Source organism: Zeus faber (genome assembly GCF_960531495.2).
Source record: "Zeus faber genome assembly, chromosome: 1".
Classification (NCBI taxonomy): Eukaryota; Metazoa; Chordata; class Actinopteri; order Zeiformes; family Zeidae; genus Zeus; species Zeus faber.
The window spans coordinates 29498103-29516538 of NC_137193.1; the positions used below are offsets into that span (position 1 = coordinate 29498103).

Sequence of the window (18436 nt, forward strand, 5' to 3'; positions counted from 1 at the left end):
CCTGGCCACGGACACACACACACACATACACACACACACACACACACACACACGCGCACACACACACACATACACACACACACACACACACACACACACACACACACACGCGCGCGCGCGCACAAACACACACACGCACACACAGACAAACACACACAAGTGCTAACACACTGGCAAAGGTTACAGTGCTGTTGGAAACAAAAGGGGCAGATGGCTGGAAGAGGATCCGGTGCCAAGCGCTGGCTCTGTGGTTAAAATATGCATCTGTGTGTGTGTGTGAGTGGGGGGTCTGCCCACTGCCGGTCTTAACCTCTCCAAACAGTGCGTTTTTCCTAGGTCTGCGTATTTGTTTTGGCACCTTCCGGCACACCTCCAGTCAACGGTTTACATGGTGTGAAATTTTATAGAGAGCAATAAACTCAATCACTACTGATGTTGGATCATCATTGTAATTAAAGAGTTGGGGGGGGGTGCACCTCATTTACAGGTCTGAAACAGACGGTTGAAGTGAGAAGGCGATTGTTCTTTCATCTCATGACAGCGAGTGCACTCTTCTGCTTCGTTTCGTCGCTGAGGTAAGAAATTGTCAGGGCATGTTCACTGTCAAATGAACCTTCAAGTTCCTCCGGAGAAATGACCACAAAATGAGATTCACTATATTAGATATGGTTCTGGATCTCGGGACGCTAAACTATTACATGGTTAAATTGGCTGGCTCGAGCCCTCTCTCCCGGCCATTATGACTCACCTTTCTCCTCTCTGCTGCCCACTCCATCTTATTACCATATTCAATGGCCATCCACTCTAATCAATCCTGGCTCGTTAGCCCTGTCGCTTGGCTAATCATTGTCTCCCCTGGCTCAAGTAAGACGAAGTGGGGGGGGGGGCATCATCAGAACGACATCATCAGAATGAGACAGTTAAATATTCATGCCGTAATATCCTCTATTCGAACCTTTTGACCCGAGGTGATCGGCGGTAATTCACAAGGTCATGCCGAAGAACGATGAATCTGATCCGTGGATTGTTCACCTGTGATGGGCGGCGACATCCTGGAAACCAAACATCCGCCGCCGAGATGACCGCCGTGTGCACGCGGGACTGTGAAGGCTGAGCTGGCCCCACAGGGTGGCACGCAGCCAGACCGCACAAAATTAAATCCCACTAACCTGGACACAAACACACATCACAATCTGTTTGTTCCGCAGGTTTGGTGCGTTACACAGCAGACCATTAGTATAAAAGATATAAATAAAATGCCAACAGTCCTACAAAATGGAGAATAACAATAAAAATACAATTAAATTGAATTTAAAAATTGAAGAAGAAATATAGGAAATAGTATTTAATACATTTTTCTTAAAAAAAAAATGTAATTGTCAAAAACTGTATATACAGATAGCCATAAAATACCAAAATAAAAAAATAAAAAAGATATACAAATATACAAAATGTGATATTGTACAGGATCAATTATCGTTATGTGTATAATGTACATTATAAATATGAATAACATCAACACACAACTGTCCCTATAAATATATATATTTATACACACACAATTTAACACAATGGTCCAGGCAGTTCAATTTGCCCTCGAGCGTGTAGGTGTGACATCATTCGATTAATAATGGAGCAATTAATTATGACCTATTAGGCTGATGACACAGATTAGACGGAGAGGATGAACGTAACCCATGTGATATTATTACACTAAAATACATTAATGGCTTCTCGCGGAGGGGTGGTGAGGTTGGTGGCGGGGTTCATAGGAAGCTAATACGTCATAGACTTTACACCATGTGGGCCGCCTAGCAACCGAAGTCACTGATTAACAGTTTTGTGGATAGGCCAAAGATAACGATTCGTTAACCAAACCTAAAATTGTCTATTATAGCTGCAATTAAGTTAGCGCAGTAAATATGTGTTTATTTTGGCCGCTTATAGGCCTGCGGTGTGGAGATTTATCGCCCGTTGAGGACTGGCTTTCGCAACAGACCGCAAATGCACAGGCGTCTCAGAAGTAAGTTTATGAACCCTCAGTAAAATGGGGGGGGGGGGGGGGGGGGTAGTTATCTCAAAGAGCTGGGAGACAAAGGAGCTTGTTTTGGCAGCCGAGCTTGTTTTAACATTCTACTGACATCTAGTGTCAGAATTAAGGAAACTGAGTTGCCGTCGGATGCTCAGCAAACTCTGGTCGCTCTCTCTCTCTCTCTCTCTCTCTCTCTATCTCTCTCTCCTCCGCCTCCTCCTCCTCCTCCTCCTCGGCTATTTCCATCCATCCGCTCCGAGCCCATCGATTGGTCTGACCTTGAACGATCGGGAGGTGGGGGGAGACTCTCGACGACTTCAGGGGAGACGGAGGAGAGAGAGAGGAAGGAGCCCGTCGAGGCGGGCCCCTCTGAACCAGCCGGCTCTGCCGCGGCCTTATGTTCCGCTCAGCCTCCCCTCCAGGCACAGTCTGTTCTGCGGAGCGGGCGGAAAAGTGGGTCAGCCCGTCTCAGATACGCTGAGACCAGACCAGACCAGCCCCCGGTGATGTGGAACATTTAAAAAAAATAAAATAAATAGAAAATACGCCCTGAGCTTAAAAAAAAAAAAAGAAAAAAGAAAAGCATTATGTAAGTGAACTCGTCCACGAGTGGCCCCCCTGCTGCGTCTGAACAGGGAGGATGTTTTGTACTCAAATGATGAACAGCCAGGATGATAACTGATGTGGATGTGTGTTGTTTTGGGCCAGGGATGCAGGAGCGCTGTCTTTCCAATAAGTGTTTTGTTGCTTGTCTTTGTTTTTTCATCCTCCATCACTGCGCAGCCAACCAGGTATCTCAAATATTTCCCTTCCAACAGCAACTCCAATTGAGTATAACGAGCAAGGCGGTGAAGAAATACACAGAGACTGTTGAAACCAGACGGGGGGGGGGATCAAATCAATCAAAAGGTTGTTTAACAGAAGAAGTAGCCGGCGCTGTGCAGGCCGACGCCTCGTGTCTGCCCGTGAAATGGTCCACATATTGCAATTGCATGGCCAGTAATCCTGTTGCATGCTTCTCCGCGTTTCTCCCAATACTTTTCCTACATACTATCTCCACTGCGCTCTCTGGAAAAACCTGTGCCATGATAAACACTGCCTGCTATAGCATGCAGGACCCTTGGAAAATTATATATGGTTAAAGAAAAAGCAAAGCGGAAATTCTTAACAGATATTTCCCCATGGACAACAAAGAAAAAGTGGGAAGCGTGGAACTCCAAAGGGGGATATATTTAGAAAGGTTTTCTAAAGAAAGGCTCATAGCACATATTGCACATTATTATCCCCATGAAGCCATACACAAACACACTCACGCACACACACATGCAAGTGCACACATGGTCGGGTCACTGCCCAGCCTGTTCATCATAAGTGGTGACACTGGACAGGCCATTAGTTCCTAAAGTGCCATTCTATTCTGTGAATACCTCTCCTTATAGAATATTTAAGAGTCCCTGCATTCTCCCTCCACGTGTCAACACGGGATACATTATTCATGTTAATGTGCCATTATCTGACGCCAGGCGTGATGTAACGTCCCCATTCCAGCCAGCCCTGGTACCCAAGTAACACATCAAGTGACCCTCTGAACCCTTGTGTTCTGGCCTCTCCCTTCCTCTGGAGCGATGCTATGGCACTGTCACACAGACAGAGAGAGCGAGAGAGAGAGAGAGAGAGAGAGAGAGGGAGAGAGGGAGAGAGAGAGAGGGAGAGAGAGAGAGAGAGGGAGAGAGAGAGAGGGAGAGAGAAAGAGAGGGAGAGAGAGAGGGAGAGTAAGATGAGCTCTGAGTCATTCTATGAGACGGGTGCCATTTGGCCTTTCTATTTTCAGAATTTTTAATAATAAAGATTTTTTTTTTGGACATTTCATCATTTAATATACATGTTAAACTTCCAGGAAACCATATTTTCCAACGTCAGGCACACAAGCATTACTTTTGTTATACATAACACATGCATTATTTGTGTACTTGGGAAAATGTGATGGGGTAGAAAATTTCATCCGAAATTGGCTGCCACACAAGCAAACTGAGGGACACAAATCAATGAACATATTTTAATTCAAACTAATTTTTAGATTTTATGGATATGTCATGTGTGGATGGGGAATAACATTTATTTATGAAAATAACAAAATTGTGTTGGTAATATATATTTTATTCTGTTGTGATGCAACTTCAAGGACTCTACTGTATATACAGACACGAAAATAAATAGTAGTCTTTTGTGGAAAAGGTTATGAAAAACATATTCACTTTAAACATTTTATCATAAATTATGTTAATAATGAACGGTAAATCAATAGTTCTTTGCTTGGCAAACTGATTATTGTGATTTTTAGACTTCATTTAACACTGTGCACCCAAGTGGCACTCCTATCATCGAATGACTCCTTTAACAAGCCAGTAATAAACAAGCCATAATACATTGTACCATCGCTGTCATGTTTCTATTTTATAAACCGACAGTAAAAAACGCTTTTCAAAATGGTAAATGTCATTGCTTGAAAGTGTTGATGTTGCGGACAGCGCTGGCGAGGGTTTAGCGTGGCTTATGTGTTTCAAGGACTGCGGAGACCCAGCCTTGAAGTATGAAACCCCACCGAGCCAGTGAAAGGAGGAAGTAATAAGAGGCCAGAGAAAAACAAGCTGAAACAGGCCCTGTTTGCACGTGACCTTAAAGAAAAGTCTAATTATCCATCAGCCAATAGACACCTCGTGCTCACCTCCCTGAGACTGACCTTGCTGTACCCGTAACCATGGAAATCTCTTTCTGTCTCTCTCTCTCTTCCTCATTAAACAAAGCTTGTCGAATAACATTTCATGTGTTACGTGTGTTCCTGAGCCTTTCTTGTCCTACATGTGTCTATTGCTGTGAAATGATTAAAAAAACAAGGCCGCTTCTCCACCTTTTTTCCAGTGATGGGAAGACCTTGGATACGTACCCTTCCTGTTAGAGCATACATCGCAACAAGGCGGTGGGATGCTCAAACCCCTCACCCACCAGATAAATGTGTAACCAAAAAAATGTGTTTGTCCTTTGTTTTTTCATACGGAATCTGTCGTGACACATAAATAAATAATAAACAATTCAGTCCCAGGAAACACTGAAATATTTACAGAACACATATTGGCAGCAACTGAAAAAAAAAGAAGTGCGTGTGGGTGAGAGAGGGAAAGTGAAACGTTCACTCAGTTCGGGCAGACTGGCCTCGTTTGTCTCCACTAATTGATATTGCCATGTTGATGCCGAACTGATAGACGCTTAAAATAGGTCCTTGTAACGCATTGTCTTTAAGGTGCGGACAATTTGAGATCACATTTTTCAGACAAAAAAAATAAAAAATAAAATAAAGTAAGAAAAATGACCAGATATAAATAAATTAGATGGATAAATAAATAAATATATAATCACAATCATAATCATGATCGTGATAATAATAATAATGGACATCTTGTTCGGCGTTATTGACGAGGATGGTGACGATGCGCCCATTGCGCATGCGCGTTGCGCTCGGCTGGGTATCGGCGCGTTGTGAGTGTGGGGAGCGGCTCCGGTGCTGCCGCCGTGACGTGGAGTCGGATGGATCCACGTTGAGAGGATCCACGGCTCCGGCCCGGGGTAAGGCTGAGGAGAGGGGTAAGGCTGAATATTAATATAAGTGTAGTTTAAGGGCAGTGAAGGTGTGTGTGTGTGTGTGTGTGTGTGTGTGTGTGTGTGTGGATCCAATCGCCGCGTGTGACTCGGGTGTGATGGGAAACTGAAGCCGGTTCTGGGATCCAAGTTGTAGATCCCGGATCAGCACCGCGGAGAGCGCACCGCGTTTTCCGCGGCTGAGTCGATGAAACTCAACTAATCGACCAAAATGTATTTTTTTTTTTCAGGTGCGTTCCATGTTATAAGACAAAAGCTATTTTTTTTTTTTTTATATTGACTCATACATTTCCCTGACAACAACTTTAATTGGCAGTGGCACTCTATTAGATGCAACAAATTGTCAATGCAAGTGCTGAGGCAATGAAACGTAGTTCTCCCAGCTTAGTAACTGACGCATCTCGGGGCACTGGGCTGCCATGTAGCGGCGCCCGGGGAGCAATTAGGGGGTTAAGTGTGTTGCTCAAGGACACATCAGCACGGTACCGGGAGGAGCCGGGGACTGAACTGGCAATCTTCCGGTAACTAGACGAATCGCTCTGCCTCCTGACCCGCTGCCCCCCAATATATGGAAAATCGTATTCTATAGATCCCTTAAGCTTCGCCCTGAGGTGTTTTGGTATAGCCTACAATAAAAACACTGAAATGCTTTGGGATCCTCAAACGGGAGTGTAATTATGCCTTTGAGACAATCATTTTCGGTGAAGTGATTTTCTTTGAAAGTTAAGCATTGACGTTATAGTATATGGAAATATGTGGGTCAAAGTCATGGTAGATATTAACATTAGAAATTTGTTGAAGTATAAAAAATGGAATAAATGCGAATGAGTGTGTATTAACCCAGCGAAAGGGCCTTTCAAGTAAAGCATCACAATGGTGTGTGTGTGTGTGTGTGTGTGTGTGTGCGTGTGTGTGTGCGTGTGCGTGTGTGTGTGTGTGTAAAGCGCCTGGGCATGCATGCGTGCGCGTGCACAAGGGTGAGTCATCCGTGGGCGGTGATGCAGTCACCTAGGACCACTGTAGCCTTCCATCCATCACAAACGGCTGCAATAACTGGGGCGTATATGAGATGCGACTCTGGGATTGATGAAAGTCTCGCCGTAGAGCGGTGTTTATTGAGGGAGAGCCATAGTCAGGAACTTAAGGTTGGTATGACTTACCTCAGTGTTGACGGCAGCTAACAGTGGAGAGCCGAGACGTGTGCCTGTGCGACCCTGTCAGGACTCTACGACTCTATCTGCGGATTCTCTACGGAACTCTGAACTCCTGGACCTATCCACAGTTTCCATTGTTACAATGTTTAAGTGTCTACTGACACTTTCCAAATTTGTAAAATTATATTGCCTGGTTTTTGCTCACGGTTACTTAAATTGATTTCCTATGTGTCTAGGTGTACCGGGCTTGTTAGGTGTGATGGCATCATTCCCCGAGGCCTGCGTCTCGGGCTCCAGCTCCGGAGGGGATTCCTCAGGGAGCGAGGTGAGCTCTGTTTACGTGGATTGTCCTAACTCCAAGAAGTTAAGGGACTTCTACCACTACACTGTAGCAACAGACAGGCGTCGGTGTAGTCAAAGTGTCGGAGCTCTTCTATCGAAAATATCCTGTGAAGGATGATTCATACGCCTCCTCCCTTTTCAATGGCGATCCGTTACAGGCGGGATCTAGCTGTCTCCAGTTCGGCGTCCATTCCTACCTGCACCACTTCTATGAGGAGTGCTCGTCCTCCGTGTGGGACAGAGACCCGGAGGACCAGGAGGAGTTCGACCAGGCCCAGAGATCGACCCAACCGTGGAGCTCAAGAATCTGGAAGGTGCAGGACACTTTCCCCCTCAAATATATATTGTCTCAAATTAGGGCGAAACAACCAATCAAATCAAAACCGACATTGCAATTTAACAGAACACAATTATCGATTCGCAAAGCCTGCAAATAAAAAAAAAAAGTTGTTTTTTTACGCAACCTAACCAATAAGGCTGTCCAGGGCCGGCTCTTCCTATAGGCAAGTTAGGCGGCTGCCTAGTGCGCCATCCCAGGGGTGAGGGTGAGGCAAGGAGAGAAAGCACATTTTTGCACACCTGTCTCACACCTGTCTCACAGTGCCCAGTTCTCCTCATGGAACGTAAAGGGGACACTTTCTCCGTGCCCCCTCCCCCGCCGATAGTTATTGTTTTAACCCTTCGCGCTACCCCCCAGTGAGACCCGGTGTTCCATCCCAGGCCACGGTGCGCTGTGCATGGCATGTGGCAGAGCTAAGAACACCTGTAGAGTCCGGATGGAGCCCCTTCCAAAATAATGCGTCTGTTTTGTTTTTCTGTTATCTTTACCTTTTTTAAATGTAATGAACACGAAGCTGTCCCTGAGCACACGTGCACGTACGCGCACAACATTTTAATAAAAATAATGCATTTCTACTGAAACACTGCATGTTTTCCGAATGTTAATTTTCAGATTCTAACAATTACAAGGGTCGAAATTAAATCCATCAGTCAATATTCCACTGTGATTGAAGGTTTTTCTTAACACGTAGGCCTGGCCTACAGGAAAGAGCAGTTTATATGTTGACTGTATCCATTTTTGTGTTGGTCACACTATATAATGATGTATTGCTTGTGTTTAGTGGAGAATACAAAAGATAAGGAACTTTAAAAAATATTGCATTCTAAATCGCAATGGCAATATTGATAAAAAATAAATCGCAATTCGATTATTTTCCCAAGTCGTTCAACCGTATCTCAAATACATACAGTCCATATTCCTCCATCTCTTTTTCTGTCTCGCTCTATCAGGGGCGGTCTTAGTGATTTGGAGGCAGGACCAATGTGAGGTCCCTCTCCACCTTACTTAATGCAAGCATGGCTACTAAACATAAACTATTAGAGGGAGCTGCAAAGTTATGAGAATCGTATCTGAACCAATCAAACACTGTTGACTCAAGCTGCACTGCAACCTTGAAATTATCCGGACATTACCCAGAGGAGATGTATGTGTGAACGCAAATGTCCGAATCATTTGGACCAGACATTACCCGGTCTTTACCCAGCCAGCATCTTAGTGCAAAGTTCGGGTAATGTCCTTTTGCGTGGTATGCGTGAACAGAGCAGGTGATTGTCCGGAGCACTCACAGCCAGCGAGTGGGCGTGTCGCGTGTTGATGACTTCTCAATCATGCGCCAGTTATTTATCTTTGTACGGATCTTCGTGCATGGAGCGTAGCTGCTTCGTACCTCTCTCTGCTTTCCTTTCCACTCTTTTGTTTATATTACCTCCAAATACATGGAGTATCAACGCCAAAAACGACAAGTCGGTAGCATCGTCCACCATCTTGAGTGTGCTGTAAAACTCTGCAGCGTCATTGCATCACGTCCTGCCTCCTGCATGCTCTACCCAGGCTCCGCCCCTCGTCTAAACCAAACTGAGTATTTCCAGTTCCAGGTGTGAACGCGTCTGACACGGACAATCGCTAGTTGTGTGCTACATGTGTGAAAGGGCAACTCCGGACAATGTCTGGACCTGATTATCCGGATACTGTCCGGAGTGCATGTGTGAAAGCAGCTTCAGTTAGAAGAAGACGATTGGACAAGAAATGATTATGAATATATTAAATACTTTTTAAAATATTATATTAATAATTTATTTTTCCTCAAAAATATATAATTCTAAATTGAATGAAGAACTTTTGGTCGAGATGGTACATATTCTATCCTGTCAACTTCTTCATATGTATATAGTGACCACTTATTGAGGATAATTAGGAAATCCTAAGTGTTTTTTTCCTTTTTTCAGTTTGTTATTTATTTTATTTATGTTATTTTACATCTTTCATGGACTACTTCCATGTTCTACCTGATTTGGTTTATATACTATATGATACAGACAGGCAATGGGCAAATTCCGTCACCTCGTAAAAATAACTCTAGTGTGAGTGTTTTAGGGGCAATTCACCATCTCAGAGAAGCTGGGCCCCAGCAAGACTCTGTAGTTTGATGCGTTGAGATGCTGCATTTCAGTGCTGCCGTCACAGGTTCAAGGCAACGTTTCGCCATCCAAGTCTCGCCATTGTTTCGTAAATCAGACGAATGGAGGGGACAACGTAAATCAGTAAGTCTGTGGCTCAAAGAGATAAGCCACTGTAGTGCTTGGGTGTTGGATGCTTAAAAGCGCCCAGAGACCATGGCAGCGCGTGAGAGATGCATGGTGCCTTGATGGTCCGGCACTGCCGCCTCAGGTCCTGAATTTTTCAACCATGTCCGCTATGAGATATTTGTTGGATGGGGACTCGAGTGTTGCAAGTCTTGTTCCTTGAATCAAATGATTGGAGGACGCAACCAAGCATTTAGACTTGCAAAGAGATGAGTCGCTGGACAAAAACTTTAGAGTTGGAGGATTTGAGGATTCGATGCCTTTGCGCCACATAGTCTAAAAGCTTGATCTAGTTGGATGGAAAAAAAAAATCAAGAATGGAACCTTCATGGCACCTTCATGTTCAGCCGTGGTCTCAGCTGAACATGACACATGGCTCTTGGCACTTTTGAACGTGCGCATGTGTTTTTGGCTTTCAAAAAGATACCTGGCATTGAACACGCAAGTCCGCATCCCATACTTATCTCTTTCCGGACACGGACGGAAAATTCAGGAGTTGAACTTGTGATGGCAGCGCTGGAAGGCAGTGTCTGAACGGTCAGTTTACCTTCACGCTCAGCCTTGCTCTCCGGGCGCTTTTAAACGCACACTTGTGTTGCCGGTTTTCAACAACTTATCGCTTTGCACCAGAGTGTAAGAAAGGTTTGATGTGTCCTCCAATCATTTGAGTCAAGAAACAGGACTTGGATGGAAAAGTCAGCACTTGAACCTGTGACAGTTTTAGACTATGGTCTAAAACAGAGTTTTTGTGAAAAAAAAAAAAAATCCACACGAGGTCCAGTACCGCACGAGGCACCAGGCAATTGCCTCCTGCGCCTTATGGAAAGACTGCCTGTGTTCTCTATCTTTAGGTGTCCCTAGCTCTAGGTGTTTTGGTCCTGACCGCAGGGGTGGCCAGCCTGTCCGTCGGCTACTCCACGGAGCGGCGAATCGAGTCATTCAGTGACGGGGACCTGCTGTTCGTGGACGCCCTGGCCATCAGGTTCAACAAGGGGCTGCTCCTGAGCGTGGCAGCCGGGATCGGGCTCTCCTGCGTGGGCACGGGCCTGGTGCTGATCGGAGTGTTCCACTGGCTCTGCCCCCGAACCGATCGGGGGAGAAGCCGAGAGAAGCTGTCCCTCTGGGAGGAGGTCGGGTCAGGGGGGAGGAAAGAGACAGAGGAGAGCGGGGAACGAAGGAGTTGGGGGAAGCCATCACCTGGGCGCCGCCCATAGAGGGGGAACATACCTTTCCCACTGTCCAAAGGTCGAGAATGTCCAGCACGTTTCGTGAAAAGCTCCTACGGTCGCTGCTGCTGGTTCGTTCTCATCCCACTTTGAGCAAAACCCCTTTGTTTACCCAAAACGCCTCCTAGACGTGACCCTTTTACCACTCTGTCAACTTCTGGAAAGTGATGAATGTGATTTTAAAAATTGTTGTGCTCACGGTTCAACTAAGGCATTAAGGCACATGGTAATCAACTTGTATTCTAAATGTACAGTATTTTTCACTGAATATGTATTTCTGTGTAAATTAAATATACTAGTTTGCCAAGAAGTTTTGGCCAGGGAATGTCTGGTATCTCTGAAGAAGAAATATAACAAAACCCACTCACACAGACGCCAGTTCACAGAACAACCCACACACTCACACATATACCAACCCAAACGACGGAAAAATATTACCTATTTATTTTTCCTCTCATAATTTCCTACAGTCTGCGTCTCTAGGCAACAGTTCAGCCACCAGTGCTCTATTTTCAACTCAAGAACAATGACTTATTTCTGATTGGTCTATCGTCCCCCCCCCCCCAACCCCCACACTCTTATTTTTACTCCAATCAGCATTTGTTTACAAGCCACCACAGCGAGCAAGTCAATGCACTGAGGTAAGGTAATTTTGCACTAGTACCCTAGACTCACCAAAAACAAGGTCTTGGTGCCGTGGTCGGCATGCCTCTGGGGTCACCCGTCCCGCGGGCGAGGTGGTGAGGCTTGCGTGTCTTTCCGCATCCGGTGTGGGGGAGGTGGCCCGCCGTGCTGGGGCTGGTTTGATGCTTCGTTTGGGGACCTGAACCTGACCGGGTGTGCTCAGTGCGGGCTCCCTGTGTGGTCTCCTCCGAGGGGTCTTCTCTGCTGAGGCTGCCCTGGGTGGCGGTGGTGGTGGAGGGCCCACATATCTGGCTGTCTGAGGCAGGGTGCACAGAGCTTTCCAGCGATCATGGAGTGTTTATACGGCTAAGGGACTCAGTGGTGGCTACGGAGCCTTTTCCGCTGCTTGGAGGCGCTACGATATAATTCCACACACACATACACACGCACGCACACACACACACAGACACACAGACACACACACACACACACACACACACACACACACACACACACACACACACACACAGACGGACTCATCATAGGCACACACACACACCATCAGCACCTGCTTCGTACACACCCCCAAAAACATCATTCTCCTTTTCTCCCTCCTTTACTGCCATAGCTGTCACAAGAAGAGGCCACGTGCTGAATCGTTGTTCCAATTTTCCCGGACTTAATGAATTATGTCTTGTCAACACGGATGTTTCTATGTTTATGTTTTTCCAGGTACATGTTGTTTTTTCCAGGTTTATTTGTCTCACCCGTGGTGATTCTCCCCTCTTGGCGTAGTAATGATGATTAGTTATTTATGCACCAAAACATGATAAATAGTTCTCCAAAGAGGGGGGTTGGTGGTGCTTCTCTATAACCAAAAACTGTGCTCTTGTCATCCTACAGGTCATCCACAGGACAGAGTTATTGCAGCAGTTCTTGATGATTAAATGAATTAAAAGTGGCATTGCAGGTTGAGAAGTTGAACTCTGTCCTAGATGCAATGGCATACAAATACTCTGTGTTGTATGCCAAGCATACTGACAGCACAAGTTAAAAAAAATTATAATAATAGTAAAAAATAAATAAATACAACGTGATATTATAAAGGGGAAGTGACACCTAAACCCTATAATTCTGATAATATTTACTACCGATAATTTGATGTTTTTTAATGTTTGATGGGGTTTGTCAACCATAACCTATCCACTCCATCACTGATAATAGATAGAGAAAACTGTTTTTAAATACATTCTTTGTGATATTTATGAAAAAACATGTTACTTACTGCAAATTATTAGCTAATTAATTTAACCCTGAGTATATTTATTTGTGTGGCATTTTCAGATGAAATGTTCCACCCCGTCACCGCCCCCCATCACAAGTAATGCATGTGTAATGTACCTCAATAATGAGGTGAGAAAATATGTTTTTTGGGAATTTTAACATGCATATTAAACAATGAAATCTTTGTTCTTAAACATTCTGAAAAGGCCACATTGCACCCATTTGATGGACTCACTACCTTTGCACATTCTACCTTCTTGCCCGTTGCACACTGAAAATATACATGCATTCTATGTTTTATTTTACATATATAATTTTATGTAAGCGTTTCTTGGCCAATAAAACCTGATTCTGATTCTATTTTATCTATCAACTGGGTCAAGGAGAAGGGAGAGAAAATGTGAAATGTGAAATGTGACCACAGTGAACTCTGAGTTATCATAAGTACTAAAATAATACCAGTAGCAGCATCAAGTATCCCCACTCATCTGATGAAATAAGAAAAAGAGATGGAGATGAAACTGAGTGCTACACATGCAGAATGTGTGAACGACATTTGCATGTGATTTTTGAAGTGTGTCTGTAGGCCTGCCAATTAGCACGTGTGTATGTGTGTGTGTGTGTGTGTGTGTGTGTGCGTGTGTGTGTGTGTGTGCGTGTGTGTGTGTGTGCGTGTGTGTCTGTGTGTGTGTGTGTGTGTGTGTGTGTGTGTGTGTGTGTGTGTGTGTGTGTGTGTGAATGTGCGTTGTCTCCTCCAGGGCTGTATTTAGGTCTGCTTTGGCTACATGGTGTTGCTGTGGAACAGTGACTAACATCTGCGAGTTATGAGTCACACGCTGGCAGACGGGCCGCTTAAACGCTGCTGTTGACAAAAACGTGAACGCCAGCCTCTCTGTGCACTTCCAGTTCCAGAACGTCTCTGCCGTCCCTCACGGTGTATTTTTCAAGTCAAGTCGCGTTTAAGAGATTATTTGTCACATACATATATGCGGTGAAATGTCATGACACCCGATGATAACGCACAATAAGCTCTAAAAATACCAACAATACTAAAATGTGCGTAATCGACACGAGGTGCTCCCCCAGGCCGCAAGGGGCGGTGCTACAATTTCGATTCTGGGTTCTATAATTATATAACAGAATTAATTGTCTGTGTTGTATTAAATATACATTTAAATCCTCCTGAATAAAATTTACACAGGGAATATCAGACACCAAAAGTTCAACAAGGGCCAGAGAATCTAATTGACACACAGTCTGCCAACCACCCAAAATCTGCATTCTTGTTTTAACACAACGCAATCTTACAAAGCTCAATAACGAAGAAAATAAGATATTATTTTTTATGAATAATATTTATTATTATTTATTTATATTATTTTTACAAGTTTTATAATAATATAATTTATAAATATTTTTTTTAAAGAAGGAAAAATAAATAAAAACTACAAAATGGGAATCCTAACAAAAAATATATAGTCCACCTGTAGTACACTGCAGTGCGCTTTTTTTTTTTTTTTTATTACCATTTTTAATTTTCCTTTCTTCTTGACGCCTATTTACAAGTTTGGACAATCGTTGTTTTGTTTTTAAGACCATTTGATACAGTACACTTTCTGCTTACACAACAGAAAATTCTACAGAGACACAACGGGAAATTCAATACGTCAGCCTTGTCTGTCTGTGAGTTACCCTGCTGCGGGGGAGCGGAGCTGGTGGGACTTCCTGCTCGAATGATTGACAGTCCCTATCCATCCCCCCCGGATCCGTCTCTCCCTGCTTCTGAGCCCACGTATGTAATACTGTCACATCCGATCGATCGTCGTCAGGGTGATGTATTTGGGGCTGGCGCAGTAAAGTATTTACAGGTTACATTCAGGTCGTGATAAGGTGCATTCCAAAGCCCCAGGTATCTTATCGGCGTGCATAGGCACCATAATGATGCCATAGGCAACAATTATACAGGTTTAAGATTCAGACTGTTCATATTTAGGTATTACATGCTCATATATCCCTTTGGACTTCGTAGTCAAGTAGGCCTACACTAAAAAAAAATCATTGGATAGGAGTCATTGGATCAACTTAAAAAATGCCTTAATCTGATAAGACTACATTTTTAGGTTTCCTCGACTTATAATGTGCATTTTCATTTCTAAATTTTCAGTTGGAAACAACTAAAAAATATTAGTTTACCCAATGAAAGCACTTTATTTATTTATTTTTTACTTTGATCCAATGACTCAAATCCTATGTGGTCTTTAGTTTCGAGTTGTAACGGTGCAGCTCACTGAGTGCCGTTTCCACAAAGCCACTCAATCGGGCTGCGGCTAGAGAGTCAGCGATATAGGCCCTGGCGTGAGATTATCCCACTTGATGTGACGCACTGGGGCAACTGTGTCATGTGCGATAAGAAATGACAAATGTGAAACAAGGAACATTTGTGTCCATAATGTCTTCAGATTTATCGGGGCTGCAGTAGTTAAACATTATCTTTATTTCACCAATGTCAATTTAAAGTCACTCCGGGGGGAATAAGAGAGAGAGGGAGAGGGGGAGACTTAACGTGACCCTCACCTAATCAAAAGTTTGCATTGTGCAAAAGTTATTTTCCCCAGCGCCATTGTCTGAAACCCATCACGGGACTTGGCACAGTCAAACACATCGTCTCTCATTTTTGCAATCGCCATTGGTTTGCTGAGCATTAAAAATGTTAATTGGAAAAAAAAATTTAAAGAGAGAAAATATCACATTACCCATCCCTTCTCCTCCAGTCACAGGCTGTCAAAATGCAATATTCCAAATTAGATTGTATTTGGATAATCTTTTGAACTGTAATAGGTTTCCAGCCACCAGGCATATTACTATTGGCACATCATTATTAAACAAAAGTGACACCGAACCATCACTTTGCAGGCGGCTCAAGATAAACGTTCAGCACCGTGCAAATAATATTAGTTCTGCTTCCAGAGTCACCGGCTTATCTCTGGGATGCTATATTGGGTTCATATCCCTGTCGGCTGGCGGAGGCCTTCTGACGGAAGTGTCTAAATTTATGAGTAGCCCACATGTGTGAGTTGCATGTATGAATAGGCTGTGCTGTCCGTGTGTGTGTGTGTGTATGTGTGTGTGTGTGTGTGCTCATGTGTAACGTGTGTCACGCATTAGCGCTTTAATATGTAAGTTGTGTGTGTGTGTGTGTGTGTGTGTGTGTGTGTGTGTGTGTGTGTGTGTGTGTGTGTGGGTGGATGATCTGGATACATTCATATGTAAATAAGCCTGTGTACATCTCTGTGTGTGTGTGTGTGTGTGTGTGTGTGTGTGTGTGTGTGTGTGTGTGTGTGTGTGTGTGTGTGTGTGTGTGTGTGTGTGTGTGTGTGTGTGTGTGTGTGTGCGCGCAGACGGGGCTCGTATCATGGCATATTGAGATCCGCCACTGTTGGTTACCCTCAGACAACCGTAATTACGGCCGCTGTGAAAAGGATGGACGCTCGCACGACGCCAGGGGGATTCACGCGGCTCCCCCCTCCAGCCCCGGTGACAGGGGCCTGCGGTGGCAATAGGACGGGCGCTGTCCGCTTGGCACCGGTGGGAGGAAAAAAACAGACGGCGCTAACTCAAAATGATAGATTGGATGTGAACGCTCCCTCTAATCAGCTTGACAAAAAAAAGTGCTCACCTGTTTAAATCCAATTCATGTGCATATACAGCCTGCGTAGGCCTACCATGCATAGTAACGGGCGCAGTATTTAATGCTCTGCTGCTGCATCTGGGGCTGTAGAATGGTGTAAATCGGGGATATTCAACCGCATTTTGATGGGGGCCACGTTTTTTTCTGACATGCTACCGGCTCAGGGGCCTAAAGAACACTTGGTAAAACAAAGATAAAGAACATGTTAAATCACCTTGATATCCTTTGAATTATTTCCAAAATTTCAAAGGAGCTCAGCTAGCTGATCCCCTCTGCAGCCATGCATTGACCTAACACAGTTAGAATGAAGTCCGTTGCTATCTCAGCATTGGGCACACAGGGATCGAATTGGTTTCTGTGGTGGACAAAGGGGCGTGTGGTCAAGCGCCGGCTGCGGACGAGAGCACAGTTCCTTTTTACCGCGACCGCCAAGCTGCCCTTAAATCGGCCCAATCAGCGCCGTCCGACTCAAGGCAGGGAGTTTTCTTAACGTTTTGTTTTGTCTTACAGAGGAGATCGGCGCACAGGCTCGTGAGCAGCCCAGCAGAGGAGCACGATTCCTCCTGTGCCGAGAGGACTATTACTAACCCCGAATATTGTAAGACTCCTCGGTTATCTATATAATTGTGGCCTGCGTGCCACATATTGAAATGGACAATAAAACTCTCGCCATGTCGGCGCACCGCGGCCTGAAAGACTCTGCCTCCCTCCCTAAACCCTTACCTGTGGGAAGAGACCCCCACAAGTGCCCTTTGTCCGCCGCAGTATCCATCTTCTCTTCTGAATCTGGGTAAGAGAGACAAAAAGCAAATTTTTCCAAAAGTATCCCTTGAAAAAAAAACGGATACACTACAGACAATATTCTATAGGTTTTGGCTTTTTAGGTTTTTGGAAACAGCTGTTATTGCAAAGTGACGGGAAACATCCAATCTGTCCATTTTGTTCATTCCTATCAGCTACATATTGGGGCCAGATGATTACGTTAATGTTAAATGAAACACAATACAAGTTAAGACAAAGTAATAACATTTTTTGTTGCTCCACGATGTTGCAACTTTTGTAAAACCTGAAAAACACACATTTTAAATCACAACTTTATCCGGATACGTGCTGAGTGCATGCTCGTCCTCCGTAATTAGTCAACAAGAAACCAATCTGTACTGTGATGACCCTACTCCTCCTCCTCCTCCTCCTCCACCTCTTCCTCTTCTTCTTCAGAGACTCCAATCAGCTTTCCAGGAAGCTGTTCTCTTCTCCCCTGTTGCAGTTGCATCTGCACCATATCACAATGGAAGGCGGCCAACTGAATAGGCAACGTTGTGATCCATTTTCTGAGGGACTCACCTTGAACTCACTACCACCCCCCCCCCCCACGGACTCAGAAACAGCGGGGCCCCCGGTGGATGAAGGGTCCATATTCCATACAGGCTCAAGCAGGAAAGAATATTTGAGCGACACTGTTGTATTTCTATGTGGGGGAGCCTCTCGGAAAGCCACTCAGATGGCGTGTGACAGGCGGAGCTGCTATGCAGACAGTGTATCTGATACAATTGCATGCTGCTGGCTTATAAACATCAATCAACCGTTTCTATCCCTCGCTTGTCCAAAGCCCATCATTGTGCACGTAGGAGAGCCTTCAAAGGGTTGAATGAAATTAACCTGATATTTGATTGTCATTTCTGTGAAGATACTGGGATACAAAATACACTCTTTGCCCAAATTGGGTACGGCCTAACGGTCTAATGAGACTAATCCGTGCAGTGATTTACTGTAGTCGACCCTTTTTAGG

The 18436-nt window shown here is 44.6% G+C and overlaps 1 protein-coding gene across 1 annotated transcript; it reads left to right on the forward strand.

The window, feature by feature from the left end:
* Nucleotides 1-7099: 7099 nt before the first annotated feature.
* nrsn1l (neurensin 1-like) lies at nucleotides 7100-11534 on the forward strand (the record flags this gene model as incomplete). The annotated part of the gene is made up of 4 exons (XM_080020964.1): nucleotides 7100-7165; nucleotides 7341-7496; nucleotides 10677-10960; nucleotides 11522-11534. The coding sequence occupies 4 exons, from the start codon at nucleotides 7100-7102 to the stop codon at nucleotides 11532-11534; spliced, it is 519 nt and encodes a 172-aa protein (XP_079877090.1).
* Between the last annotated feature and the right edge of the window lie 6902 nt (nucleotides 11535-18436).